The sequence below is a fragment of the Phyllopteryx taeniolatus genome, chromosome 3 (assembly GCF_024500385.1).
Source record: "Phyllopteryx taeniolatus isolate TA_2022b chromosome 3, UOR_Ptae_1.2, whole genome shotgun sequence".
Lineage (NCBI taxonomy): Eukaryota > Metazoa > Chordata > Actinopteri > Syngnathiformes > Syngnathidae > Phyllopteryx > Phyllopteryx taeniolatus.
In genome coordinates, this window is record NC_084504.1 from 17,842,744 (window position 1) to 17,867,810 (window position 25,067).

The 25,067-nt window shown below is 42.8% G+C and overlaps 1 protein-coding gene across 2 annotated transcripts; it reads right to left on the reverse strand.

Annotated features, from left to right (window-relative positions):
* Nucleotides 1–1,070: 1,070 nt before the first annotated feature.
* On the reverse strand, nt 1,071–24,791 carry skic3 (SKI3 subunit of superkiller complex). Of its 2 annotated transcripts, XM_061767256.1 has the most exons (41): nt 24,661–24,791; nt 24,316–24,433; nt 23,015–23,158; nt 22,860–22,951; nt 22,706–22,781; nt 22,200–22,346; nt 20,457–20,555; nt 20,252–20,360; nt 20,026–20,166; nt 19,656–19,754; nt 19,440–19,564; nt 17,087–17,173; nt 16,875–16,978; nt 16,666–16,792; nt 13,523–13,702; nt 13,184–13,308; nt 12,859–13,109; nt 12,666–12,768; nt 11,902–12,084; nt 11,649–11,787; nt 11,495–11,573; nt 11,272–11,333; nt 11,135–11,191; nt 10,962–11,030; nt 10,755–10,829; nt 10,477–10,618; nt 10,307–10,400; nt 9,590–9,667; nt 9,361–9,485; nt 9,156–9,279; nt 8,756–8,980; nt 8,574–8,646; nt 8,447–8,500; nt 8,165–8,276; nt 7,430–7,558; nt 6,252–6,376; nt 5,945–6,109; nt 5,327–5,479; nt 4,816–4,946; nt 1,729–1,858; nt 1,071–1,623 (listed from the first exon to the last, which is right to left on the reverse strand). In XM_061767256.1, the coding sequence occupies exons 2-41, from the start codon at nt 24,403–24,405 to the stop codon at nt 1,546–1,548; spliced, it is 4,701 nt and encodes a 1,566-aa protein (XP_061623240.1). In that variant the 5' UTR covers nt 24,406–24,433; nt 24,661–24,791; the 3' UTR covers nt 1,071–1,545. The 2 variants fall into 2 exon arrangements, with proteins under 2 accessions (XP_061623240.1, XP_061623241.1); XM_061767257.1 differs by lacking the exons at nt 22,200–22,346; nt 22,706–22,781; nt 22,860–22,951; ... (1 more) ...; nt 24,316–24,433; nt 24,661–24,791 and adding an exon at nt 20,622–20,723.
* Between the last annotated feature and the right edge of the window lie 276 nt (nt 24,792–25,067).

The window sequence follows — 25,067 nt, forward strand, 5'->3', positions numbered from 1 at the left end:
AGAGGCGGGGTCCACCCTGAACTGGTCGCCAGCCAATCGCAGGGCACATATACTGAAAGCAGGATATCATCTCAAATTACACACATTTACCTATTGTAAAACCTCAAACACACAGGAAGCTACTGTTTTGCAATTATGTTGTATGAATAGCAACAGGTGGATAAACAGGTTAATTGTACCTTCATCTAATAATGGAAGAGCATTTAATTGTCAGAAGACATCGCTGGCATAAATAGATGCACAGATGTATTATTTGGAGTAAATCATTTTACAGACCAATTAGTAAGATTTGATCATTTCCGTGGCGCACCTGATAATTTCACAGCACAGTGGTTGGGATATAATTGCCGAGAGCAGTGATTTCCAACCTTTATGGAGCCAAGGCACTTGGCAATTGAACAATCTCAAAGTACACCAACAATAAAATGTCACAAAAAGTGGATACATTAATTACTGTATGTAATTCCTCCCATCTAATAGAAGAGAATTTATTTGTTCAGTCTGTCACAATGCCTCACTGGCATAAATTGATGAACAAAGATCAATTATTTCTTGTAGATAAATATTTTTTTGAGCAATTATGTAAAACTTAATAATTTCACACGGCACACTGGTCTGAGTAGGATTTGCTTAACCAGCGAGAGCTCGGGCAGTAGATGCTGCGCTCCCCTTTCCAGGGCTCCTTAATGTGTTCACAAACAGAGGGTCCACAAGGAGTAACTCAAGTCATTGCTTGGAAGTCGAGGCAAAAGAAAAGTAAAAAATAAGTCGACATCTCAAATCTTGAAAAATTCGGAAGTTGGGGCACTCATAAGTCAAGGTACCATTTTACAAGTTTTTATCATGCTACCATTAGTAGAGTTTTTCAACTGTGTTTTTTTTATTTTATTTTAGATTAAACAGCCATTACTTTCCTATTTGTTATATTTTCTATTAGTTTTTATACTGTTGTGTATTGAAATGCAATTAAATAAATTTTTCCAGAGTTGACAAAATTCCTGTGTCAAATACTAACAAACCATGATCATAAAGGCATCTTCTACATGTACTTACCAAGTTGTGAGCCGATCTGGATTTCTTTTTGCATACCTCTTTCTTAGAAGGTATTTTACGTTTTTATTCTTTGCTACAGTTCGAGTTGACAGTTGACAGCAATTCCATGATTTACATCTCAGGCATGGTGTACACAGGATCGAGTGATTAAATCCATCGCTCTCAAAATTTGTCAGCCATTAAATTTCTATAACGAGCTGTAATAACAGGTAAGGGGCTGCTTGCACTTCGACGCCATTTCCCGTCGAGGGCTGATGACGAATTCGGCGTACATGGCGGTCCCCTTACGTTGATGGATTATTCCACGATCACAATATTAATCAGAGTACTGTGTTTTGACTAGTGCTGGCAACATACAATGTATTGGGGGGAAAAATGTGGGTTTAGTGTCCCTTTAAGATTCAAATCACACCATGTGAAATGGGGCCTGAGATCATCATGGGTGGAGAAATTATATATATATATTTTTTTAAAGAGGCACTGGGGCAACATTCAGGATGAAGAAACAAGCTGTAAATGAAAGTCCAGCAATCGTTGATCCCCGTTCATTCTGGCGTGCTCCAAAAGTGCCTGCGTAAAAATGAAAAGGCACATTAAGAGTCACCTGCAGTGATTGGCTTAGTTTGTCTGAGAAGTTGCCAGATATGCATGTGTAAGGATGAAAGTGTGCTTTACATTAATTAGTTCCTGGTCATTTTTGGAATGCAAGTGCCTTAGCAGGTACCAGCTGGCCACGTGTGCCACAGTCACAGGGAATTCTTGAGAGGGGACATAGACCAGCTTTTCCAACAGTCGCCTGGTATCCCTGTAGAGCGCACAAAAGGAGGCAGACACCTGAGGTAAGCAAAGCTACTGTACTTAAGATTATTATCGAATAGGAGCGAGCGGTACAGTTCAAATAGATAATAGTAAAAGGGCCTCTTGGGAATTGTGGGAGGAAGCAGAGGGTGTTAGATACTTGACCATATGAGTTCTTAAGATGTCAAGAGAGACTTGAATAATCCATTAGAGTTCCACTGAGCCTCCCTCTGTGTAGTCACTCCAGGGCCTAAGAGGGCTCATTTAACCGTAAGGGAAAAAGCTTTTTACCTTCTGATCGCATAAAGATCAACATGAGTGAAAGCCATTGTTGAGTCACACAATCCACCCACTGATGCTAAATAAGAGAACGGACAGAATGAGGGCTAAGAACAATGCAGGGCAGTGTCACAAGTTTTACCCATGGCAGGAGAAGATGGCCCATTAAAACCTTATGATCAGAGCCATAACTGTACAATAAGGTTCACAATTGTTGGGACATCTAAAACATACAAATATCAATAACAGAGCCTTATTTGACCAGTTTTCCTCTCTTTCGATCAAGGTCAGCCAAAGGTCTGATTCTCAGATGTGTCTGAAAGATTATCCTGAGCAATCATCCTTTGGTGTGAGGTGTGTTACGTGATTTTTTGGTCTGGGATGATTGTAAATGTTAAGGCTGTTCAAGATCTATATGATATGATCACACATCTTGATGTCTGTGCTTAACACAGAATTTGGCCGAGCTACGGACTCCGTGATTGTGATCTTAAATTGAATGATGTCCAACTAGGAAGAGACGTGAAGATGGGATTATTGCCGGACACAAACAGAGGAGTAACTGGTTGTGTTGAGTGTTTGGATAAGGTGTCTCCTAAACCATTATCCACAAAATACGACAAGGCGAAGAGTTTGCGACCAAAATGTAGTTACCAAATAAGCTAACACTAAACTGGCTTGTTCTATTTCTTCTTATGTCATGTGGCACCATGCTGCCTCTAACAGGTCGGTCTTGGAGGCATAACAGGCATCTGGTGTGGGGGAGAAGATTCGTGATTGTCGATAGGGAGATGTGTGTGGTGTGCAGTGATGGTTATCTTGAGCACACCATGCACTTTAAGAGCATTAAGATTTTTTTCCTGGTCATGTCTAGGGTCTCTCATATTTTAAAATTCGGTTAAGATCTTAAAAATCGGTATATACCGTATTTTCATGACCATAAGGCACACTTAAAAGTCTTACATTTTCTCCAAAATGGAGGAGCTCACCACCTGTGGGAAGAGCCATAGGGGTCGGGTGCAGTGCGAACTGGCCAGTTGCCGAAGGCGGGGACCTTGGCGATCCGAACCCCGCCCGGAGTTCCTCAAGGCTCTGGATGTTGTAGGGCTGTCCTGGTTAACAAGCCTCTGCAACATCGCGTGGACATCGGGGACAGTGCCTCTGGATTGGCAGACTGGGGTGGTGGTGCCCCTTTTTAAGAAGGGGGACCAGAGGGTGTGTTCCACTACAGCGGGATCACACTCTTCAGCCTGTACGACCGGAGTCAGAGTTTGGTCCACATATCCGACAGTAAGTCGGACTCGTTTCCGGTGAGGGTTGGACTCCGCCAAGGCTGCCCTTTGTCACCGATTCTGTTCATAACTTTTATGGACAGAATTTCTAGGCACAGCCGAGGCGTAGAGGGGGTCCGGTTTGGTGGCCTCAGTATTACATCCCTGCTTTTTGCAGATTATGTGGTTCTGTTGGCTTCATCAAGCCGTGACCTCCAACTCTCACTGTAGCAGTTCGCAGCTGAGTGTGCAGCTGCTGGGATGAGAATCAGCACCTCCAAATCTGAGACCATGGTCCTCAGTCGGAAAAGGGTCGCATGCCCTCTCCAGGTTGGGGATGAGCTCCTTCCCCAAGTGGAGGAGTTCAAGTATCTTGGGGTCTTGTTCACGAGTGAGGGAAGAATGTAACGGGAGATCGACAGGCGGATGGGTGCAGCGTCTGCAGTGTTGTGAACTTTGTATCGATCCGTTGTGGTAAAGAAGGAGCTAACCCGAAAGGCGAAGCTCTAGATTTACCGGTCGATCTACGTTCCTACCCTCACCTATGGTCACGAGCTGTAGGTCGTGACCAAAAGAACAAGATCCCGGATACAAGCGGCCGAAATGAGTTTCCTTCGCAGGGTGTACGGGCTCTCCCTTAGAGATAGGGTGAGAAGCTCGGTCATCCGGGAGGATCTCAGAGTAGAGTCGCTGCTCCTCCACATCGAGAGGAGCCAGATGAGGTGGCTGGGGCATCTGATTCGGATGCCTCCCGGACGCCTCCCTGGTGAGGTGTTCCGGGCACGTCCCACCGGGAGGAGACCCTGGGGACGACCCAGGACACGCTGGAGAGACTATATCCTTCGGCTGGCCTGGGAACGCCTCGGGATCTTCCCGGAAGAGCTGGATGAAGTGGCTGGGGAGAGGGAAGTCTGGGCGTCCCTGCGAAAGCTACTGCCCCCGCGACCCGACCTCAGATAAGCGGTAGAAAATGGATGGATGGATGGACTTTGATGTATTTGTGGATGAGAATTGATAAAAAAATAACGTGAGTACATTGTTAAATACTTCAATAAAGTACAACCGAACTCAGTTTTGCTCCTGCTGCCTTTTTAAAAACATACGCTAGCATGCATGTTTTACCATGCCTGCACTCAATAATACGGTGCGCCTTATGTATGTGTTAAATACAGAAATAGACCCCGTAACTGAGACTGCCCCTTTTAATACGGTGCGCCTTATGGTCGTGAAAATACAGTACTGTATGTTATCCTATGGAAATGTGTTTTTCCTCCCCAGAATCAGACATTACATAGTCCACTGTATTTAGTCTATTGTTAGAAACTTCTTTAAGGCCATAAGTGTGTTCTATAAAATACTCGTGTACCTAATGTGACAGGGTCTTTGATATGGTGAAATAGTGCTGGGCCACTACCTGGCAGCCATCTTGGCAACAAACTGGAGCAGGGCCTGGATTAGGCGAGCCACAGGGCAGGAGCCCAGCTTCAAGGCCTCTGTGGTAGCTTGTAGGACCAGATCTTTCCAGTCGTTTCCAGGGACACCCGCCTGAACAGGTCAGCGCGTGCGCACACACACACACACACACACACACACACACACACACACACACACACACACAGTTGAGGATTAACATGGGAAGTCATGCTGCTGATCACATGGTAAAACATTCCCTTTTTATAATTGTAATGTAAATTCTTTCTCGCCTGTTTTGGCTTTTTTTGCTTGTTTGTGTGTCTTTTTTTTAAATCTGCTCATCTAAAAAAAAAAAACCATCTGCTGTATAGGGATTTACTGTCCTCTCAATTTGAATCACAAAGGTAGCGCCTCATCTTGTTTGACTTTCCCTTTGACCTTGGCTGATCCTACAGCTGGATGCCTTTCATCGCTTCTGCTTGTGCAGGTAATGAAAACAAACACACACTCACCATACAGGGCCTCAGCGCTAGTAGGCCGAGTCGCAGTAGGCTGGCTACTTGACTGCTGTGCATGCCGAGCTGGGAGGCGAGCTGCAAACTGTGCCTGAGTGCCATGACTGCCTGCATGAGCAGACCCTGGCTGATGTACACCGCGGCTAACCACTGGGAAATTGTTAGAGGAGATGTAGTGTTTAGATTCACAATGATATGAGTTAACATTATTGATGAGGTGAGTTATAACCGAAGTTTGACCCAATTATTTAAACCACTAGAAAGTAGTGCCACAATCTATTCTAACATTTAACTATAGACTCAAATCTAATATATCAAGTATAATGTATACTCTATTTCCAGCAGCACATTCAAACAGTGATTTGCTAGCATCAAAAGAAGCTGCTGACTATTATTTGTTCAGTGACAATATATGGACCCAATATGGTGATCCTACTACAGAATATAATCGGTCATCTTTGCAGTAAATAAGCATTACTACAGTCTTCCCAGACCATCGCAATATAAAGCAAAAATAAAGTTTTATTTGGTAGTCTTATTTCTCTCTAATGAGTCAAAACACAATAGCCCGATGGACCACTGGTGCTTGAAATGACTGTGATAGCTCATCCTTACATGCCACGCCGCGATATTTGTGGGGTTCAACATCACAGCACTGTTAAGCTGCTCCAGGGCAGATTCTGAAAGGAAAGTACCATCGCCGGCCTCAAGGAGGCGCTGACACTGTACTTGTCTAAGCGACATCACCACTGTGGGATGCTCTGGGGACACATTCAGCACCTAGAACGAAGTACAGCAAAAGAAACTCAATAAGTACACTTTTGTATCATCCCATTTACATTGTCTACAATAGGTCATGTGTACAATGCAGTAAATTATAAAACAAGACTGAAATATAAACAAAAACTTGTGTAAATGTCACCTGTGAGCAGAGTGCTTCTGCCTGTTGAAGTTGTCCACTCAGCATAAGACCACTCACTGCCTGTTGTAGTACCCATCCTTCCAGAGACTGGGCTAGGGGGCGCTCTATCTCCTCAACACTACGCACTGGAATACACAAGTCTCTAGTTAGCTGTGGCTTCCATCATATAGACTCACTTACAATAGCATTAGGTAGGCCTGCACTCTAAGGACATCCAATGAAAGACCTAGTTGGTGAGTGTGCAGGTCAACAATCTTGTTCGTCACATCTTTCCAGCACAACAATGACCCAAAACATATTGCCAGGGTAACAAAGGAGTGGCCCAAGAAGAAATATATCAAGGTCATGGAGTGCAGTGTCCAAGCCCCATACCAATGGAAAACCAGTGGAGGGAGCTAAAGCTTCCAGTTTCCAAGCGGCAGCCGAGAAACTCAAAAGTATTTACAGAGTTTCTAAAAAGAGGAGTGTGCCAATAATCCCTCTAAATTGCATGCAAATCTGGCAACTAAGTACAAGCGTCTCATCGCTGTGCTTCCCAACCCAACGGGTTCTCCACAAAGTACAGAATTAATAGTCTGCTGAGTATTCAAATATTTATTTCGCACAATAAAATGCAAAACTTCTATACGAGTTTGTTCTGAATTCATAACACTGATCAACAACAAATTTATTGTCTAAGATTTCTATTTTAGGTAATTTAGGTCAATTTTGATGTGTTGAATTGGTTTTGCTCAATCAGGTCAACTTTTTTAACTATGTCCACATTTTTGTTTACATGTACAGGTATTTTTCGCTTCAGCGGTTCAAATAAACCGAGGTTCATGCCCTGAATGTAAATGCCCTGAATTTTGAACAATAATGAAGTAACATTTGATTTACAGGTACTTACTTTTATCAATTTCTACTATTTGATTTACAGGAATCAAATTTTATATTTGATTAATAAACTGTTTACAACTTGGCATAAAACCCTGACCTGAACAAGAGAAACAGGTATTATTTTCAGATTCAGTGATGCAAAATTGTCCTAAAGCAGTTTAAAAAAAAAAAAAAAAGACTTTTTTGTAACCCGGTGTTGTCAATAAACAACAATGAGCATGAGCAAACTTCAAATTCAGCAGGGGATCAAATAAATACTTCCCCCACTGTATGATATAGCGAAAAAATAAAACGCATACCTTTCTCAGAAACCACTGACATGAGGGTTTGCTCTAGTCCTTGCCTACGAGGGGCTGAGCTAGAAAGATAACAGGAAGTGTTTTCTGTGTGACAGGCAGCCATTAATCCTGCCCACGCTGCTGGATCGTCTGGAAGTAGAGGAGACACTGCTGAAACACTGGCACCTTACGAAAAAAAACTCAGTACATTAACTGTGATGTATAGACCAGCCATAAATGTTGAAATGCTTCTCAGCTACAGATACAGTAAACCCCCATCCATCGTGGGGGTTCTGCTACAGACCCGTTTTTTTTTTTTTTTTTTAAACTTTAAATTGTTTTAGGGACTTCAAACACATTTAAACAAACACATTTAAACAAACACACTTAAACAGAATATATATATATATATATATATATATGTGTGTGTGTGCGTATATATAAGAGAGAGAGCGAGAGCGAGAGAGCAATGATTAAAAAAAAAAGGCAAAATATAAAAATTAATAACATATAGGGTCCAAAAAATACGGTGTTTGCATCCCGGAGAGACTACCTGCACGATCAATTACCTTAACTGGTTTGAAGAAAAAAGAAAAAAAAGGTATTGCGCAATCATGAAAAACCGCAAAATAGCAGGACCGTGTAGCGTGAACTGTGGTATAGCACGGGTTTACTGTATTAAATTCTTACACATTGATATAAAGCGTATGCGTTGGGTTTTCAGAAAGTGTGTTAGCAATATGTGTGTAAATCTACCAGGACAGAGCAGCACAGCTCTCTGCATGGTCTTCAGAGCATTTCTTTGAGCATCCTCTCCAGAGTGTCTCCCACAGGCCAGCTGGTTCACTCCACTGTACAGCAACGCCCTCTACAGGTTAAAAACGTTTGTTTGTTTGCTGTTTTTTGCAAAGGCCTTAATAACTGAAAATGTTCCTCCCTTTACTGTATGGACTTATTAGCTTCTACAGCTTTAACAAAGGATATATAGACAGTGAGCTATAAATAATGAAAGGAATTTATGATGACGTGCTAGTTTACCTTTCCCTGGGTCATACTAGAGAGGCAGGCGACGTGTCCGGCCATGGCTCCCCCCTGGAAGACAAAAAAATGACATTACCCGTCAGCATAATTTGGTAATTTGTTGTGGTGTTTGCATGTGGCTTACATTTGCCTTCCTGGGGTAGTATTGGGGTACAAGTCTGGACAGGAGTGACCAAAAAGATGAGTTCCCCGGATAGCTGAAAGCAGGAAAGGCCCGAGGAGAAGTTAGTTGACTGGAACAATGCAGTGTCAATGTGCTACTTGTGTTATTGTGTCTAGATATAATGCATTATTTCTCCAGCTCACCTGTGTACAGCTCTGGATGCCTCTCTTTGTACTGCACTGTAGTTCCCCTGAAGCACCAGTAAGGTGCAGGTGAGAAGACACCGCTGCTCAATAAAAGTCACACAGGCCGAGCCTTGCTTGAGCAGCTCTGTGCGGGCAGCGGCAGCTAGCGTTGTATCATTGTGGACCAATCCAAGGGCACATAAACACAGAAGAGACTCTGGTACTGGTTCCTTTAACATGGAGCTGTGGAGGACAGACTGTCAGTACTGTACAGGAGAGCCAATGTTTCATTTAGGATAATTGTACCTTGTGCCATCTAGTGGAAGAACATTTACTTGTGCTGCCTGTTACGATACATCCATAGCATAGATAGATGAACAAAGGCACAATATTTGTAGTAAATAAATACAATACTCACCATTTGAACAGCAGGGTCTTGGCAGAGTCTACATTGCCCTGCTGGTGCTGTAGCAGGGAAAGAGCTGTCAAGATGTACGCTGTCTCCTTTTCGCTCGAGGCCACAGCCAGGGCACGCTCATATGCTACACAGCACATATAAAACATTTCACAGTTGCTCGGGCATACCACATACAGCATCAAAGGGCTTAATGGCTGCTACTCACTGCTGATGCTCTCTGGTATAAGTCCTGCCTTGCAGTATGCCAGAGCCAGCCCTGTCAGATCACTGAGCTCCTCCAGGGTAGTGGAGTTATAAACATGGATCGCCTCCTCCCAACGTCCACAAGAACTGCAGGGGACACAGTAAAACTGATTTTGTGAGGCAGAACTATGGTGAATAGAGGTACTGTCAGTAAAACACTTTGTTTGCTGGGATTTAGGAGAATTTCTTACCATAAAGTACGAGCATAGTTGCTCCGAGCAAAAGACAAGTGTTCTGTGAGGGAGATGGACTCAAGCAGCTCAACAGCTCTGAGGGGAGAGATTTAAAAACACGCACAATTCTAAATAAACTATATGATGAGTGTGACTCAGGTAAAGCAAGGTCTTACATTTGCCAAGCACAAATGCGAGAGGTACATTAATATTTTCACCGGTTAGTTAGTTAATGCCATTCATTTGCTGCCATGTTGTTGTTATGTACACTATATTGAGATCTTTCAGGCAGTAACTGCAAATAAATTATACAGTATTAAGAGATTCTTAGTGTGTGGATTGGTGCTTGTTGTTTGGATAGTTTTTTTATGTTAGCATGATCATGATGAAACTATAGAATTTTTTTAAAATTTACAGAAGAGTGGTCAAGATAAAGGTGCAGATTGCGGAATTTGTGATAACCTTTCACAGTTAGTCCTCTTTGGGAGAAAGTGTAACAGTGAACAGATCCAGCAGATGAAGCAGCGGAGAGAAAAGGTGTGTGGCGGTTAACACCCACTTTGTAATGTGCATTACCACCACCTACAGGACTGTAGTGGCTCACCCAATGGTTCATGATTTTTCTAGTCAGATAGACATTCAGAACTGTTTGTTTTTCGTGAAGGCCTGAGCCATACTGTACCATACCATTCTAAACTATTTTTATTTTAGTATTTTTAGTCTTCTCAGTCATACCTTTGATAGGCCTGTACAGCCTGTCTATTCAGCTGCAGATGTTCCGTCAGGAAGCCCAGCATAATGAACGCATCCGCATCCGACTGGATCCTTTCTGGAAAGAAAACTTCCTACTTCACAAGATCGTCTTCATGACTCACATAGAATTAGAGTGGACTTTGATAGCGTACCGGTGTACTTGCTGAGTGCCACCTGGGCAGCAGAGATGGCATTCATCTGGACTATGTTGTAGCGGTACTGTTCAGTCTCTCTCTTGCTCTTATCCAACAAGGTGGAACACACCCAGTGGGCGTAACCTTTCACTCCCTCTGTCTGGATGGAGGTGAATGATCAAGTGGAAAGAGGAAGGGAGAGAACAATACAACATAAAAAGGTTACATGGACATTTATTTGATGTATGAGTAGAAGGCTTCAAAGTGAATTTTTCAAAAGAGATGTGGTCACGCACATGTGTGCTGAGTTCGGTGGTATGTCTGAAAAGATCCATGGTGTCATAGCTTCCTACTCTCTCTGCTATCAGTGCCTGGCAAGATGGCAAAAGATGTCACACCAAAAATTAACAGTTGTACTTAGAATCAACAGGCATCTGAACATCTCAATGTTCACATGAACATTTGGGCCAATTCATTCTAAAGCAACAACAACAAAAATCTACCTGTCCAATCCAGCAGTTGACATACAGCGGCTCCAATGACTGTGCAACCTTAAAGGCCTCATGAGCAAGCTAAAAAAAAGAGAAGACAAGGCCTTAACAATGGAAGCACTTGTATCACTCACCGATGAAAAACAAAAAGAATCAAGATGTAAAGTGTAATATGAAACGCATACCTCCATATTGTCCTTTTTCAGATACAAGGTGCCCAGGTTGGTCCAGGCCACAACGTTCTGTAAAGAAATTTTAGATCCTGAGAAAAATAGTTGAAGCCAATGTATCACCATCAAGCTCATCATACATACATACATACATTTGATTCAACTTGAATGGACTTGATGAAGCAATGCTGAGCCAGGGCCAAGTTCTCTAGACCTGGTGTTATAGAAAAGGGTAAAGGTTATTATACATTCCTTTCAAAGGCACTCATTTGAAACATGGCTGTTTATCCTGACAACCTGGAAAGTTAACTGCAGCTGATAATAAAATATAACATTACAAATCTCTGAATATTAAAAGCACTTTTCAAACAATACCTTTGCTTGTGTTGATCACTCCCAGAGTATTCCAGTAGCTATGGTTGCCACTGTCCATCATGACTGCCTTTCTTAAACACTGAAAAAAGCAAAAATTCAATTTAAAGAACACGTATGGTCCCAAAAAATGAAGACATGCTGGGAACTATAGTACTTGTTGTGCTTTCTCTAGTAGTAATGGTTGCTCCTCCTCTACATCACGGGTCAGCCGAGCCTGATGATAAAAGTTGAGTCCCAGATCATACCAAAGGCTGGCGACCTCTGGCATGGGCTTCAGTGCACGAGTGTAACACCTATGGAGACAAACATAGAACATTCAACGTTCAGATTAGAATGAAAGCATCACATAATGGCAGTAACATCAGTAAGTTATTAAATATGTAGGATGTAACTGGCAGCTGTCATACCTCTCTCCAACTCTGAGAGTCTGAGTCTGGTTCAGTATGTGGACTTGATTTTGGGGGTCCAAACCAGCTAGGGCTGCTGGCATGTGAACCTGAGCTCTCTTTAAAGACACTGTACTGACAGCAGAGCATGCATCTCCCAGCAGCTTCCATAAACAGGACAAGTCAGATCGCAGCTGCGCAGCCCTGAGGAGCACAAAAATGACAAAGATCACAAAAGCTCCATTCCGATTTAGCAGTACAATCCAGTTTGGTTGGATCTGTAAATTCTGATCAGGGTTGTGGAGTATGTAAGTGGGATGGCAATAATGTGGCATTGCAGCATGTCAAGTGAGTCACTGGCCATTTAAGTATAAAGAAGATCAAAATGACACAGAGCAGTGCTACAATCTGACATCATCCAGAAACATGCTACACAAACATAATGTCATAAGTGGGTGATATTTGGTTACATGGAAAAATTTGTATTCTAACAAAATTATCTAAACTGTACTGCTTGGTGAAGAGGCTTTGTTTCCGTCAAGTCGGCACTCTTTTTGTGGCATTTCCATTGTCAAAAAATATATTGGGTAAAACCGTTTTTTGGTACTAATCTTAACAGACGGTACAGGATGAAGCTTGACACTATTGTCCAATGATGAAACCGAGAAGTCACATATACTTTTACAAACCTACCACGTCGAACTGAACTGTACCACTTGGCAGAAATCTGTCAGTCGATAAGATGGGAGACAATGACAGGTGTCACATTACAAATTCTTACTTACTTGAAGAGGTTCTGTATAGCTTGCTCAATCAGGTCTATGGCTCCACCGTCTCTGCAATCCTCCATTAAATGTTTTGCCAGAGAGAGCTGACACTCACCAAGACCTCAATGACACATAATTGAAGTGTAATTAAATTTTGCCAGTGAAAGATTAGAAAATTGTGCAGTGTCTCACACACACAATGTTATTATACCTTTCAGAGCAGGGACATAGTCATGCTGTGCTGTGATTTGCAAATACTCAGCGACGGCCTCTTTGAACTTGCCGAGGGTCTGTTTGATCGCAGCGGCCTGGTAGACGCTGTAGATGGAGGTAGGCTGAAGGATGTGGGCTTTCCCGAAGGCCTTCAAAGCTGCTGTGAAACTCTGGCGGTTTAGGTAGGCCTCACCTAAACACTCCCAACACACCCAGTCCTCCGGATCTGCTCTCAGAGCTGCCTGGAGACTACAAATGCATAATACACAATCAATAACATGCTTAAATCTTCACGATCAAAATGAACAATCTTTCGTCCTTACTCTGCAATGGCCTGTTGATGCTGCCCAACCTTTAGGTAGTAAAGGGCTCGTCTCATCCAGGCCCATTTAGCAGAACCTGGAGTGGCCTTCTCGATCACTGACTGAAGTATTGCCAATGCAGTATCCTGTAGTAGCAGACAATATGGAAAATGAAGGAGAAATTAGAGAACGATTTGTTTAAAAAAAAAAAAAAAGATTACATTTTTTTTTTTACTAATGTTATTATAATGATGTTATTGTTGAAACATGAACATGGAAAAAAAATACATCAACAAGACAATTAAACACTCAAACATTTTCCACGTTCAGAAAGGTGTGGGGAAAAAATACAAACGTTACCATATCTTCATGTGTCATGCTGAGATCAACTGCAGCCGTGCCGGACTCAGCATCATCACTATCCAAGTCAAAGGCCTTCTTGTAGCAGCCACGTGCCCGACCTGAGTCATTGGCCACCTCCCGATAATAATGTCCAAGGTAGCGGAACACGCTACCGAGGTGTGGGTCCAACTTTGCAGCCTGAAGTACACACAAATTGAGGCTGAGAAACCAACAGGCTAACCATGTGGTCGCGTCGGTAACGAGCTCTCTAGGTCTGTCTATGTTTTTGTGTTTTTCATTTGCCTTTGAGATTTTACACGACTTACTGACACAAGAGAAGACTTGCTAAACATTAGGGAGTCTACTCCATGCTTTCTTTCACCAACTTTTACAAATCCTTTCTCTGAGTTACTGACTGGTGGAGTGGCTGTGATCTACAGCGCATAGACGCGACGCCACGGGGGAGCGAGCCGGAGTGCAGGTCAAGCTCTGGAAGAGAGGATTCCGAATGCCGCTCCCATCGATTCACCTCACAAATCTACGCTCTCTACCCAATAAAATGGACGAGCTTCGTCTTCTCACAAAGACCAGTAAAGACTTCGGACGTTCCGCCGCCCTTTACTTCACGGAGACATGGCTATGTGAACGCATCCCCGACGGCGGCGTCATTCTTCCGGGCTTCCAGCTACACCGAGCAGACCGCGTCAAGGAGCTATCGGGGGAAACAAAAGGAGGCGGAATATGCTTCTATGTCAACAAAAAATTATGTACCGACGTCTCGGAGCTCAACACAAACTGTAGCCTGGACTTGGGAGTCGCAGTTTTCTACTCGCCACGCGAGTTCACTTCTTTCATCCTCGCAAGTGTCTAAATTTCCTCACAGACTGACACAAACGCCACACTGCTAATGCTCACTGAACAAGTAAACAAACTTGAAAAACAGCACCCAGATTCACCCCTCATTATTCTCGGCGACTTTAACAAAGCTAAACTCAACCACGAACTCCCTAAATACAAACAGCACATTGACTGTCCTACCAGGGAAAACCTTCTTGACCAATGCTATACCACGTTAAATGACGCATACCGTGCTATTCCCGTGCAGCTCTGGGCTCGTCTGATCACTGCTTAATTCACTTAACACCAACATACAGGCACAAACTTAAAAGTGCGAAGCCTGTGGTGAAAACAGTGAAGAAGTGGACCAATGAAGCAAAGACAGAACTTCAAGACTGCACAGACTAGAGTGTCTTTGAAACTTCAACTGGCAGCCTGGATGAAAATATGGGCAGCGTCACATCCTAAACCAGTTTCTGTGAAGATGTATGTGTACCTGGAAAGACATTTCGCACGTTCAATAACAACAAGCCGTGGTTCACTGCCAAAGTTAAGCAACTTTGCCAAGATAAAGAGGACACCAATTGAAGTGGGGACAGAGCTAGAAATTAGCTGACTAAAGAAATTAACATCGCAAAGAGAAATTATGCAGAAAAGCTGGAAAAACAGTTTACTGCCAACGACTTTAAGTCAGTCTGGCGAGGATTAAAATCGCTAACCAACTACAAGCGACCATCCCCCAAGCAGAGAACAAAAGAGGACTAGCTGGCAAATTGAACACCTTCTACTGCAGATTTGAAAAGGACACTTTCACACCCCACACCCACCCAGCCGTACCACTATTGCATCTCTGACTTCTGCGTTGACCATTCATGAACAGGAAATGAAACGCATCTTCAAACAACAAAAGATCAACAAAGCGATGGGCCCAGACGTTGTGTCCCCATCAAGCCTCAAAAGTCTGCGCAGACCAGCTCGCTCCAATCTTCACACAGATCTTCAATAGATCTCTGGAACTGTGTGAAGTACCGTCCTGTTTCAAATGCTCCACCATCATCCCAGTCCCCAAGAAACCTGCAATCTCGGGTCTGAATGGCTACAGGCCTGTCGCCCAGACATCTGTGGTCATGAAATGCTTTGAACGCATCGTGCTGGACCACCTCTAGAGCATCACAGGACCCCTGTTGGACGCCCTGCAGTTTGCCTACCGGGCAAACTGTGTTCTAGGATGAAGTGCTGTCCCATGTTGACTGCGTCTGCGGATGACGCAGTCAACATGGGACTGCACTTCATCCTAAAACACCTCGACGGTGCAGGGACCTACGCGATGATCCTGTTCATGGACTTCAGCTCTACGTTCACCACCATCATCCCCAATCTCCTCTCCTCCAAGCTTCTCCAGCACAGCGTCTCACCTGCTATCTGCCAGTGGATTTACATCTTCCTGACGGGCAGGACACAGCAGGTGAGGCTGGGAGACACCACCTCATCCACACCAGAGTCATCGGCCTCATTAAGGGCAAAGACGAGTCTGCGTATCGACAGGAAGTTAGAGCAGCTGGAGCTGTGGTGCGGCCGACACAACTTGGAGCTGAACACGCTCAAGACTGTAGAGATGATCGTGCACTTAAGGAAACATCCTTCACCACAGCTGGCCCTCACGCTGTCCAACTGCCCTGTGTCAACCGTTGAAACCTTCAAGTTCCTGGGAATTACAGTCTCTCAGAACCTGAAGTGGGAGACCAACATCAACTCCATCCACAAAACGCAGAGGATGCACTTCCTGTGGCTTCTGAGGACGCACGGCCTGCCACAGGAGCTGTTAAGGCAGTTCTAGACATCAGTCATCGAATCAGTCCTGTGTTCATCCATCACAGTCTGGCTTGGTGCTGCCAAAAAAAAAAAGGACAAAGGCTGACTGCAACGGACAATTAGGACTGCCAGAAAAATCGTCGGTACCCCACTACCCACCCTTGAGGATTTGCACGCTGCCAGAACTAAGACAAGAGTGTGCAAAATCCTTTTGGACCCTCCACATCTTGGTCACAACCTCTTCCAGCTCCTTCCCTCAGGTAGGCGCCATCAATCAATGCAAACTACAGACAGCAGACATTCCAACAGCTTCTTCCCTCTTGCCATTAGAATGCTAGAGGCTAAGTGACTATCCGTAGAGTAAAAGTATTCAAAAGTATTTATTGTCAATATGGCTGTCTGTTGTCATACTAGAGTCCGGCTACCGGAGACAAATTCGTTGTGTGTTTTTGACATACTTGGCAAATAAAAAGGATTCTGATTCTGAAGCCCAATAGTTATTTCTTACTAACCTTGAGAAAATGTGAATGTGCTTTGCTTCTGTCTTTACGGGTCTCTTCTCCCATAGTCCAGTAGAGTCGGCCCAGCAAGAAAAAATATTCGCCACAGTCAGGGCTTTGTGCTGCTGCCTTGAGGAAACTGGAGAAGGGAGGAATCTTATTGACTGTTTTTAAAGGTTAACATTGTGGACAACCACTGGTACATCAGACTTTGCTTTTACTTCTGCTCTGCTAGCTGTTTCTGGTCCTCAGCTAAGTGGGCCAGTCCCCTCAGCGCCGACACCTGGGCCAGGTTTGGGTTTGAGGCCGCCAGCTGTGAAGACACCTGCGAAACACATGGAGGTAAACTTTTTTTTTTTTTCCATTTTACTGTCCCTATTTTTTAAGAAGCTTTTTTGTGATGTGAATTGTGATACATTGCAGTCAAACTGACCTTTAACGACTCAACTACTTTTCCTCTGTTGAGGTATGCACGACCTTTAAGGGCTACTAGTAAAGGGTCTTTGTCAGCATTAGGGATCTAAAGGAAAGGAAGACAAAATGTACTGAGATGACAAGTTGAAATTGAATCAGAATTGAATCAGGTTATGAATGGAATATTTTATAAGCAACTCACGTAAATACCAGAATCAAACTATTTACATGTAAATGTAATCAGTGATTCTATTTTTGACGTTGGTTAAAACAAATCCCAATTCCAATGATCTTGGGACGTTGCGTTAAACGTAAATAAAAACAGAATATGATTGGCAAATCCTTTTCAACCTATATTCAATTGAATATACTACAAACACAAGATATTTAATGCTCAAACTGATAAACTTCATTTTGAATTTAATGCTACAACACGTTCCAAAAAAGCTGGGACATGAGCATGTTTAACACTGTGCTACATCCCCTTTCCTTTATTCCTTTCCTCAATAAGTGTTTGGCAACTGAGGACACTAATTCTTGTTGGTGGAATTATTTCCCTTTCTTGGTTGATGAATAACTTCAATTGTTCAACAGTCTGTGGTGTCCGTTGCCGCATTTTGCAATTTACTATACAATGTATTCAATATCAATGGGAGACAGGTGTGGCCAGGCCAGTCTAGTACTCACACTCTAATACAAAGTTGCTGTTGTAATATGTTGCAGAGTGTAGCTTGCCATTTGTCTTGCTTAAATAAGCAGGGATGTTGAGCGTTAATGGTGCCTTTTTCACAGCTGTGCAAGTTACCCATGCCATGGGCACTGACACACCCCCATATCATCAGAGATGCTGGATTTTGAACTTAACGCTGATAACAATCCAGATGGTCCTTTCCCTCTTTGGCCCGGAGGACACGACAGCCATGATTTCTGTCCGACCACAGCACACGTTTCCACTTTGCGTTATTTGATTTCAGATGAGCTTGGCCCAGATAAGCTGGCAGTTTTTCTGTGTGCTCTTGATGTATACAGTGTGTACAGAAAGTATTCAGAACCTCTTAAATCTTTCACTCTTTATTATATTGTAGCCATTTGCTAAAATAATTTAAGTTCCTTTTTTCCCTCATTAATGTACAAGGACGCCAAGATGGTGGGAAATAAGATTCTCTGGTCTGATGAGACCAAGATAGAACTTTTGGGCCTTAATTCTAAGTGGTATGTGTGGAGAAAACCAGGCACTGCTCATCACCTGTCCAATACAGTCCTAACAGTGACGCATGGTGGTGGCAGCATCATGCTGTGGGGTGTTTTTCAGCTGCAGGGACAGGACAACTGGTTAAAATGGAAGAAAAGATGAATGCGGCCAAGTACAGGGATATCCTGGACAAAAACCTTCTCCAGAGTGCTCAGGACCTCAGACTGGGCCGAAGAGTCACCTTCCAACAAGACAATGATCCTAAGCACACAGCTAAAATAACGAAGGAGTGGCTTTAGAACAACTCCGTGACTATTCTTGAATGGCCCAGCCAGAGCCATGACTTAAACCCAATTGAGTATCTCTGGAGAGACCTGAAAATGGCTATCCACCAACATTCACCATCCAACCTGACAGAATAATTCCATTTTTTAGGGCATTCAATGTTGGTTTTTGGCCTTGAGAGATTTCTCCAGATTCTCTGAATCTTTTGGTGATATTATGGACCGTAGATGATGAAATCCCTAATTTCCTTGCAATTGTACATTGAGAAACGCTCTTAAACTGTTGGACCATTTGTTCATGCAGTTGTTCACAAAGGGGAGAACTTCCCAATAATGACACTCACCTGTTTCCAATTAACCTTCTCATCTCCAGAATGTTCCAAACTGGTGTTTGAGCATTGCTCAACTGTCCCATTATTTTTGTTGCCCCTGTCCCAGCTTTTATCAAATTCAAATGAAAGAATATTTGCAAAAAAAACTAACATTCATCAGTGTAAACATTAAATATCCTGTCTTTGTAGCGCAGTCAAACAAATATGGGTTCAAAATGATTTCCAAATCATTGTATTCCGTTTTATTTAAATTCTACTCAAAGTCCCAACGTCATTCGAACTGGGGTAAGTACACACGTCACAGCATGCTAATTAACCCTCTTGTTATGTTTGTTTCTTTGGTACACCAAAAATTTTCATGTGACCCACTCTATGTTTAGCCATTAAAAAAAAGTAGATTCAAAATGTTTTTTGTTTAAAAAAAACCTACTGTATATAATGAATAACAGCAAATAAAATGTATCCCAACATTTGTATTATTTTTTTTCATTTTTAAACAGATTTTTTTTTCTTGAGTCTTGGGCTTTTAAATGGGTAAATTTCACAAAGGATGTGATGTTTTACCAGGGAAAATGTCTCCAAAGCCTGTTCTGCAGCCTTATCCTCTCCACTCCTGACCAAAGCTTCAAGCCTTAGCTTCAGCAGTCTGATCCTCAGTTCCTTGTCACCAGGCACACACACTGTTAAACCTTTTGCAACACAAGCACACACGCTATCAGCTTCCTGAAGCTGGTTTTAAGCAGTTACTTCAATAATATACATATATATTGTGTGTAATACCTTGGGCACACGATTTAGAGCAGTCTGAGTATTTGTGCACTTTAAGCTGAGCCTCTGCCAAACTGTACCACGCTGGACCGAAGTTCCTTTTCTTCAATCCTTACAAAATAGAAACAAAGTCAACTTTTACAACAACTGTATATATATACTATGTGAGGCATATGCTCACCAGACTTGTCATTGGGTACAATGGCACAATGTAATGGTACAGGGCACTTCTATACCAATGCAACATACATATACTAAGATAAAAATATTAAATATATACCTTTGTACAAACAACATTTTTAATATAATGTAATGGCTCAATCAACTGTGCCTATCCACCTAATAAGGTGGCCAGAGTGTGTGTCTTTGGATCCATACAAACCTTGTGCAAGGTCCTTAATGGCATCTTTATACCTGCCCTCTTGGAGTGCTTTTGTGCCAAATCCCAAGTCGCACAAACCGTTGTCCGGCGCTAAATTATGAAGCCGTGAAAACCAACTGACAGCGTCCTCATTCTGGACACCTGCAAAGACAATGCACACCATGTACCCTTTTTGCATACTCTATCTGTAAATAACTAAACAAGTCAGCATCTACACTATGTGAACCTTTTTTGAGGTAGTGAAAACAAAGGACTTCAAGAGGATAACTTTGGGCGGGGTAGAGGGAAAGCATCGACTCGCACGCTTGTTTCATTTTCTCTTCTTCTTCAGGCAGCTGTGGCAAACACACCAGGTGATTCAGTCATTTTCAAAAGGTGTTGCACCATCACAGACAACCAAGATGTCGGGCAACAACATACAATGCTTTTACCTTGGAAAGACATTTGATGTAGTCGGCAGAGACCTTCTGGTGCTCTTCTCCAGGTGTCGGCTCAACAAGAACCATTGCCTTCTCCAAGGCTGTGCTTAACTGATACACAGCACAGCAAATTAAATACACTACTAATATTAGGAGAACATCATTTTTAAACCTTGCCTAAATGTTCTGAGGTTCTGGGGTCAAGTCTGGGCTCTGGTCCTCCTATGTAGAGTCAGCATGTTCTCCTTGTGCTAGCTTCCTCCCACATTCCAAAAACATACATGATGTGGTCATCGAAGAGTGTTTTTTTTTTTTTTTTTGTCGTTCGGCTGTTAGGTCAAGCAAAATAGAAAATCTGTATACCTTTTATGCCGAAACAGTTTTACTGTGTCACAGTAGAGTTTTTAAGCTTCTGCTGTGGTATTATAATTGAGGTTTATTGAGAATCAGACTTGATAGGTCGAACAGAACAAAGTTTCTAGAAGGGAGAGAGAAACAAAGACAAAAGACAAAGCACTAATTGTAAACAGGAGGAGAGAAGTAAATCATTGCATTATCTATAACAATGAAACATTAAATATGAGTGTTGCTGTAGTGCTATACCCTGTGAGGGAAAGACAGGACAAGGACAGGAGAAGAAGCATGCAGGACAAGTGTCGTGAACTCGGCTGCACAACTGAAGTGTGGTGGCATTAATTATGTAAATTATAAAAGTCTACAGGACGAGAGTATAAGTGAGGGGAAACACAAGCGAGTTGCATATTCATGAGTTATTTGTTGGAGTAAGTGGGTGACCCCACACCCAGGGGTGTGTGCCTGCGGATACATGCAAGTGAATTGATACTGTTTTACATGCACAAAGACTGACAGAAGTGTCCTGTAATTGCTGTGGCCGCACCGCGGCGGCTGAGGACCCCACCCAATCAATTGAGGGGCAGGATCAGGCCCAGGGCACCACACGAGAGCAGCCCGGGGGACGGGACACGTCCCACACCGAGGGACCCAGGGCAGTCCGCCGGCCCCACCGAGGCGCCCCGACAACCGGCCACCCAGCAGGGGCCGCAGGGACCCAATGCCACCCCCCCAGCGAACCACCAAACCCCACCCACGGCCCCACCCCCCCTTCCACCCCCAGGAGAGCCAGACGCCCCCCCCAACCCGCAGGGGCCGCGATGCAGCCAGTCCCCGCCCAGCCCGAGGGCAGGAGAGTGTCCCGTGTTTATTGGAAAGGAGGACGGATAGGGGCACCCGACAAGGGAACGATAAGGGGGGGGGACCCAAGGAGCAGCCTCGGCCCATGAGAGGTCAGCCCCAACACCAAGCAGTCATCCAGCCTAGGGGGCCCGGCCTCAGGAGCACCGCCATGCAAGTAACTGAGACCCAACTGTCCCCCTGTTACTATGAGGGCCAGGTCCCCGACTGGCAGTCATTGGCCCTACCCCGTGTATCAGTGCCTCCCCGAGTGGTGTGGTGCTTTAAAATCTGGAGAGATCAGTGAGCCGAGGGGGTGGAGGCAGGGCTGCCAGGCACTACTGCCTAACAGCCAAACAGTCATTGAAGAGTCTAAATCTAGGTGGTCACACTCACATTCACAACTATGGACAATTTAGAATCTTCAGTTAAGCTTACATGCACGTTTTTGGAATGTGGCAGGAAGTCAGGAGTACCCAGTCAGAACCCACGCAAGCAAAGTGGAGATCGCTTATAGAGCCTCTATAATTTGTTAGGTGTTTAAGTATATGGTACAACACTTACATGCTTTTGTGTTTCAGTCTCCTGCTCATTGTCACTGAGGCAGGCTGACAGGAGCTGGGCCATCTGTTGCCATAGCTGCAGTAAGGCTTTCTTGTCTGCGCCGTCATCCTGTTTCAGTTGAATCAACTGCAGCCAAACCTGTGCCAACTATAAAAGGCATGCAACAAGAATGGTCAAAAGGACAGAAAAGAGGTGCATTGCAATGAATTAGAATATCGCGGAACACTATTTCTGTAGTTCAATTAAAAATGTGAAAATCATATATTAAATGATTTTGTCTTTTAAACTTAGATGGTTATTCATTAAAGCTAACTAATGAAAACCACAGGCTCATCATCTCAACAAAAGTGGCTATTACATAGGAAACAATTAAAATTATGTTAACATCAAGTTTCATTTTTGAAAATTCAACTAATGAAATAAGCGAACTTTTCCACAATATTCTTACTTATTGAGACGCACCTGTATGTGCAGTCACTACAAGAAGTGTATGTTAAATTACAAACCTTGGAATAGTCTTTGTCAGACTGATACATCTCTTGCAGCTTTCCGATCACCTCGTAACACTTGTTTTTGTCCGAGCTGGGAACGGCGGACGCAGAGTGGCACAATTTCAACAGATAAACAATAGTGCTGTGTTCAAACTCTCTTGTATCTTACCTTGCATACAGTTGGACAAGTTTCTGATAGACGTTGGGTAGCTCAATTTTGAAATCCCACTGATCTGTCTTCTCATATAAATTGCCCAGGCCCTATGAAAGAACAGAAAACAAGTGTACACTTGTGTATTAACTTGACAATATTTCGTATATTACCTGCCATGCCAGTAGCTGCTCGGGCTCCAGCTCCACAGCCTTCTTGTAGGCCGTCTGTGCTTGATCTGGTTGCTCCAGCTCACTGGCAGCAAGGCCAATGAACACCCATGCATTGTAGTTGTTTTTCTCAAGCTTCAGAACAGCCTGTCAGCAGGACATACGAGAGTAAAGTCAGACATGTTAGCAATGTTATCACAACATTTTTACAAGGGGGCCCTCAGATCATTGGGACGATTGCCGTCCCCTGTGCAGCAACATAACCCAAAATTGTCACTAGGTCTGAACCTACACTAATGCAGTAGCAAAGTCATAACAAGACCATGGTAACATCTCATATTTGGGTGCTTATTTGATTACGGGCCTTTTTGTGTCCTTGATGTAAAATTGAAAGAAAAAATATATTTAAATAGTTTTTTTCAATAACCAGCAGTGGGCGTGCCTAATTATATGTGTTGTCTAAAATTTCATGTTAATATTAGTATATTTTGACATTTTTTGAGTGGTTTTATGGTGGTATTTTAGTTTTCACCCTGTCCCTTGCACAGGGTTTGGCTATATAAAGCTCTATCTTTCTACTAAAAAAAAAAATGCTAAAATGGTGTAACTTTTACCATAAATTCCTTAAAATATAACAGAATTAATGACTTCTCATCATATATACAAAACATTTCATATTCTGTCTTTTATTTTTACTAAAATATGTCTGTCCCTTAAAGTTGCTGTCATTACCGCCACATTGACCAATTTCAGATAAATAAAGTTTATTCAAAATCGGATTCTTTAATTCCCTCTGTCATTTTGTCTTGTCACTCAAGCACATGCTTGGGCAGAGAGAAGTCAGACATTTTGATAACTGTAAGAGTAAGTTTTTTTCCTCATTTGTACCCTGAAGTCACATAATATTTTTATTGCATGTCATTACCAAACGACCTTTCCTGTAAAAACTTGATAATCATATAAAAATGTTGTACAGGACTAGCTAGCTAAAAGAAAAAGAAGAAGAAGAATCATATTTTATTGTCATGAACATGCATGCATTTAACTCATCACAGTAAACACATACACATATTAGTGGAACACACTGGAGCAGCGGGCAGCTGAAGTGCCCGGGGAGCATTTCGGGGTATCAGTGTCTTACTCAAGGACACCAAAAAGTAAAATTTAAGCTAACTCTACCAGCATAGCACAGTTAGCTAAAAACCTCGAAATTTCATTACCACCACATAGTGCAGTGTGGTGGTTTTGACAAAAACGAAAATCAAAAGTACCCGAAATCAAATAAACACCCATTTCGTCCTCACCTTGCAATGTTTCAACGCCTCTTTGAACTCCTTGCTTTTTATAGCCTCTCTGGCACTTTTCAGGGCGGCTTTCACTTCTTTACTCGACATGGTGTTGTCACTTAAGTGTCACTGTAGACTGCAAGCAAATTAGCGCTTATTAGCTGTTGCACATATTTGTGGTGGTGGTAACAAGCAGCTGAATGTCAATATTAAACAGAACAGTAGCATTCAGGGACGTATTAGCATGTTTGTGTTGCTTTTAAACATTGACTGTTAGCGTCAAGCGCCGAGAACTATAAATCGCTAGTTAATTATCATCAGTTGACAAAGTATATCCTATAAAATGAATAATTTGACACTCACCGTTTACGTCGACAACGTCGAGTGGTTGTAACTGACCCGGAAGTGCATAACGTCAGCACTAAGCACTCTATAAATTCTTCATAATAAAATGCCTCACAGGTAAGTCCACCGTATTGTCTTCTTCGGAGGAAATTAAGAAAAGAAAAAGTGAATTAATATCAAATAATAATCATAATTGTTCGTGTATAATCAAAAATAACATGCTATACTTACATTTGTTGAAATTGTTAAAAATAAAGATTGTTGTCAGATACAAGAGATTGACTGAAAATTATAACATTGCTAGATTTGGTTTGGTTTATTTATTATCAAAATTTTATTATCCCAGGGGAAATGCAATACTGATTAAATTTAAGTGCAGGAAAGTAGACCAAATGGGCGTTTTAACGAAAATAATATAGACAAAA

Bases quoted from the DNA above. Each gene is read 5' to 3' on its own strand.
- skic3 (XM_061767256.1), bottom strand. From the start codon at position 24,405: ATGTCGAGTAAAGAAGTGAAAGCCGCCCTGAAAAGTGCCAGAGAGGCT. The intron at 8,647-8,755 runs GTGAGCTGGAGA...TCCTGCTTTCAG, and splicing joins GCATCCAGAGCTGTACACAG to CTATCCGGGGAACTCATCTT. The intron at 6,377-7,429 runs GTATGCGTTTTA...TGTGTATTCCAG, and splicing joins GTCAGTGGTTTCTGAGAAAG to TGCGTAGTGTTGAGGAGATA.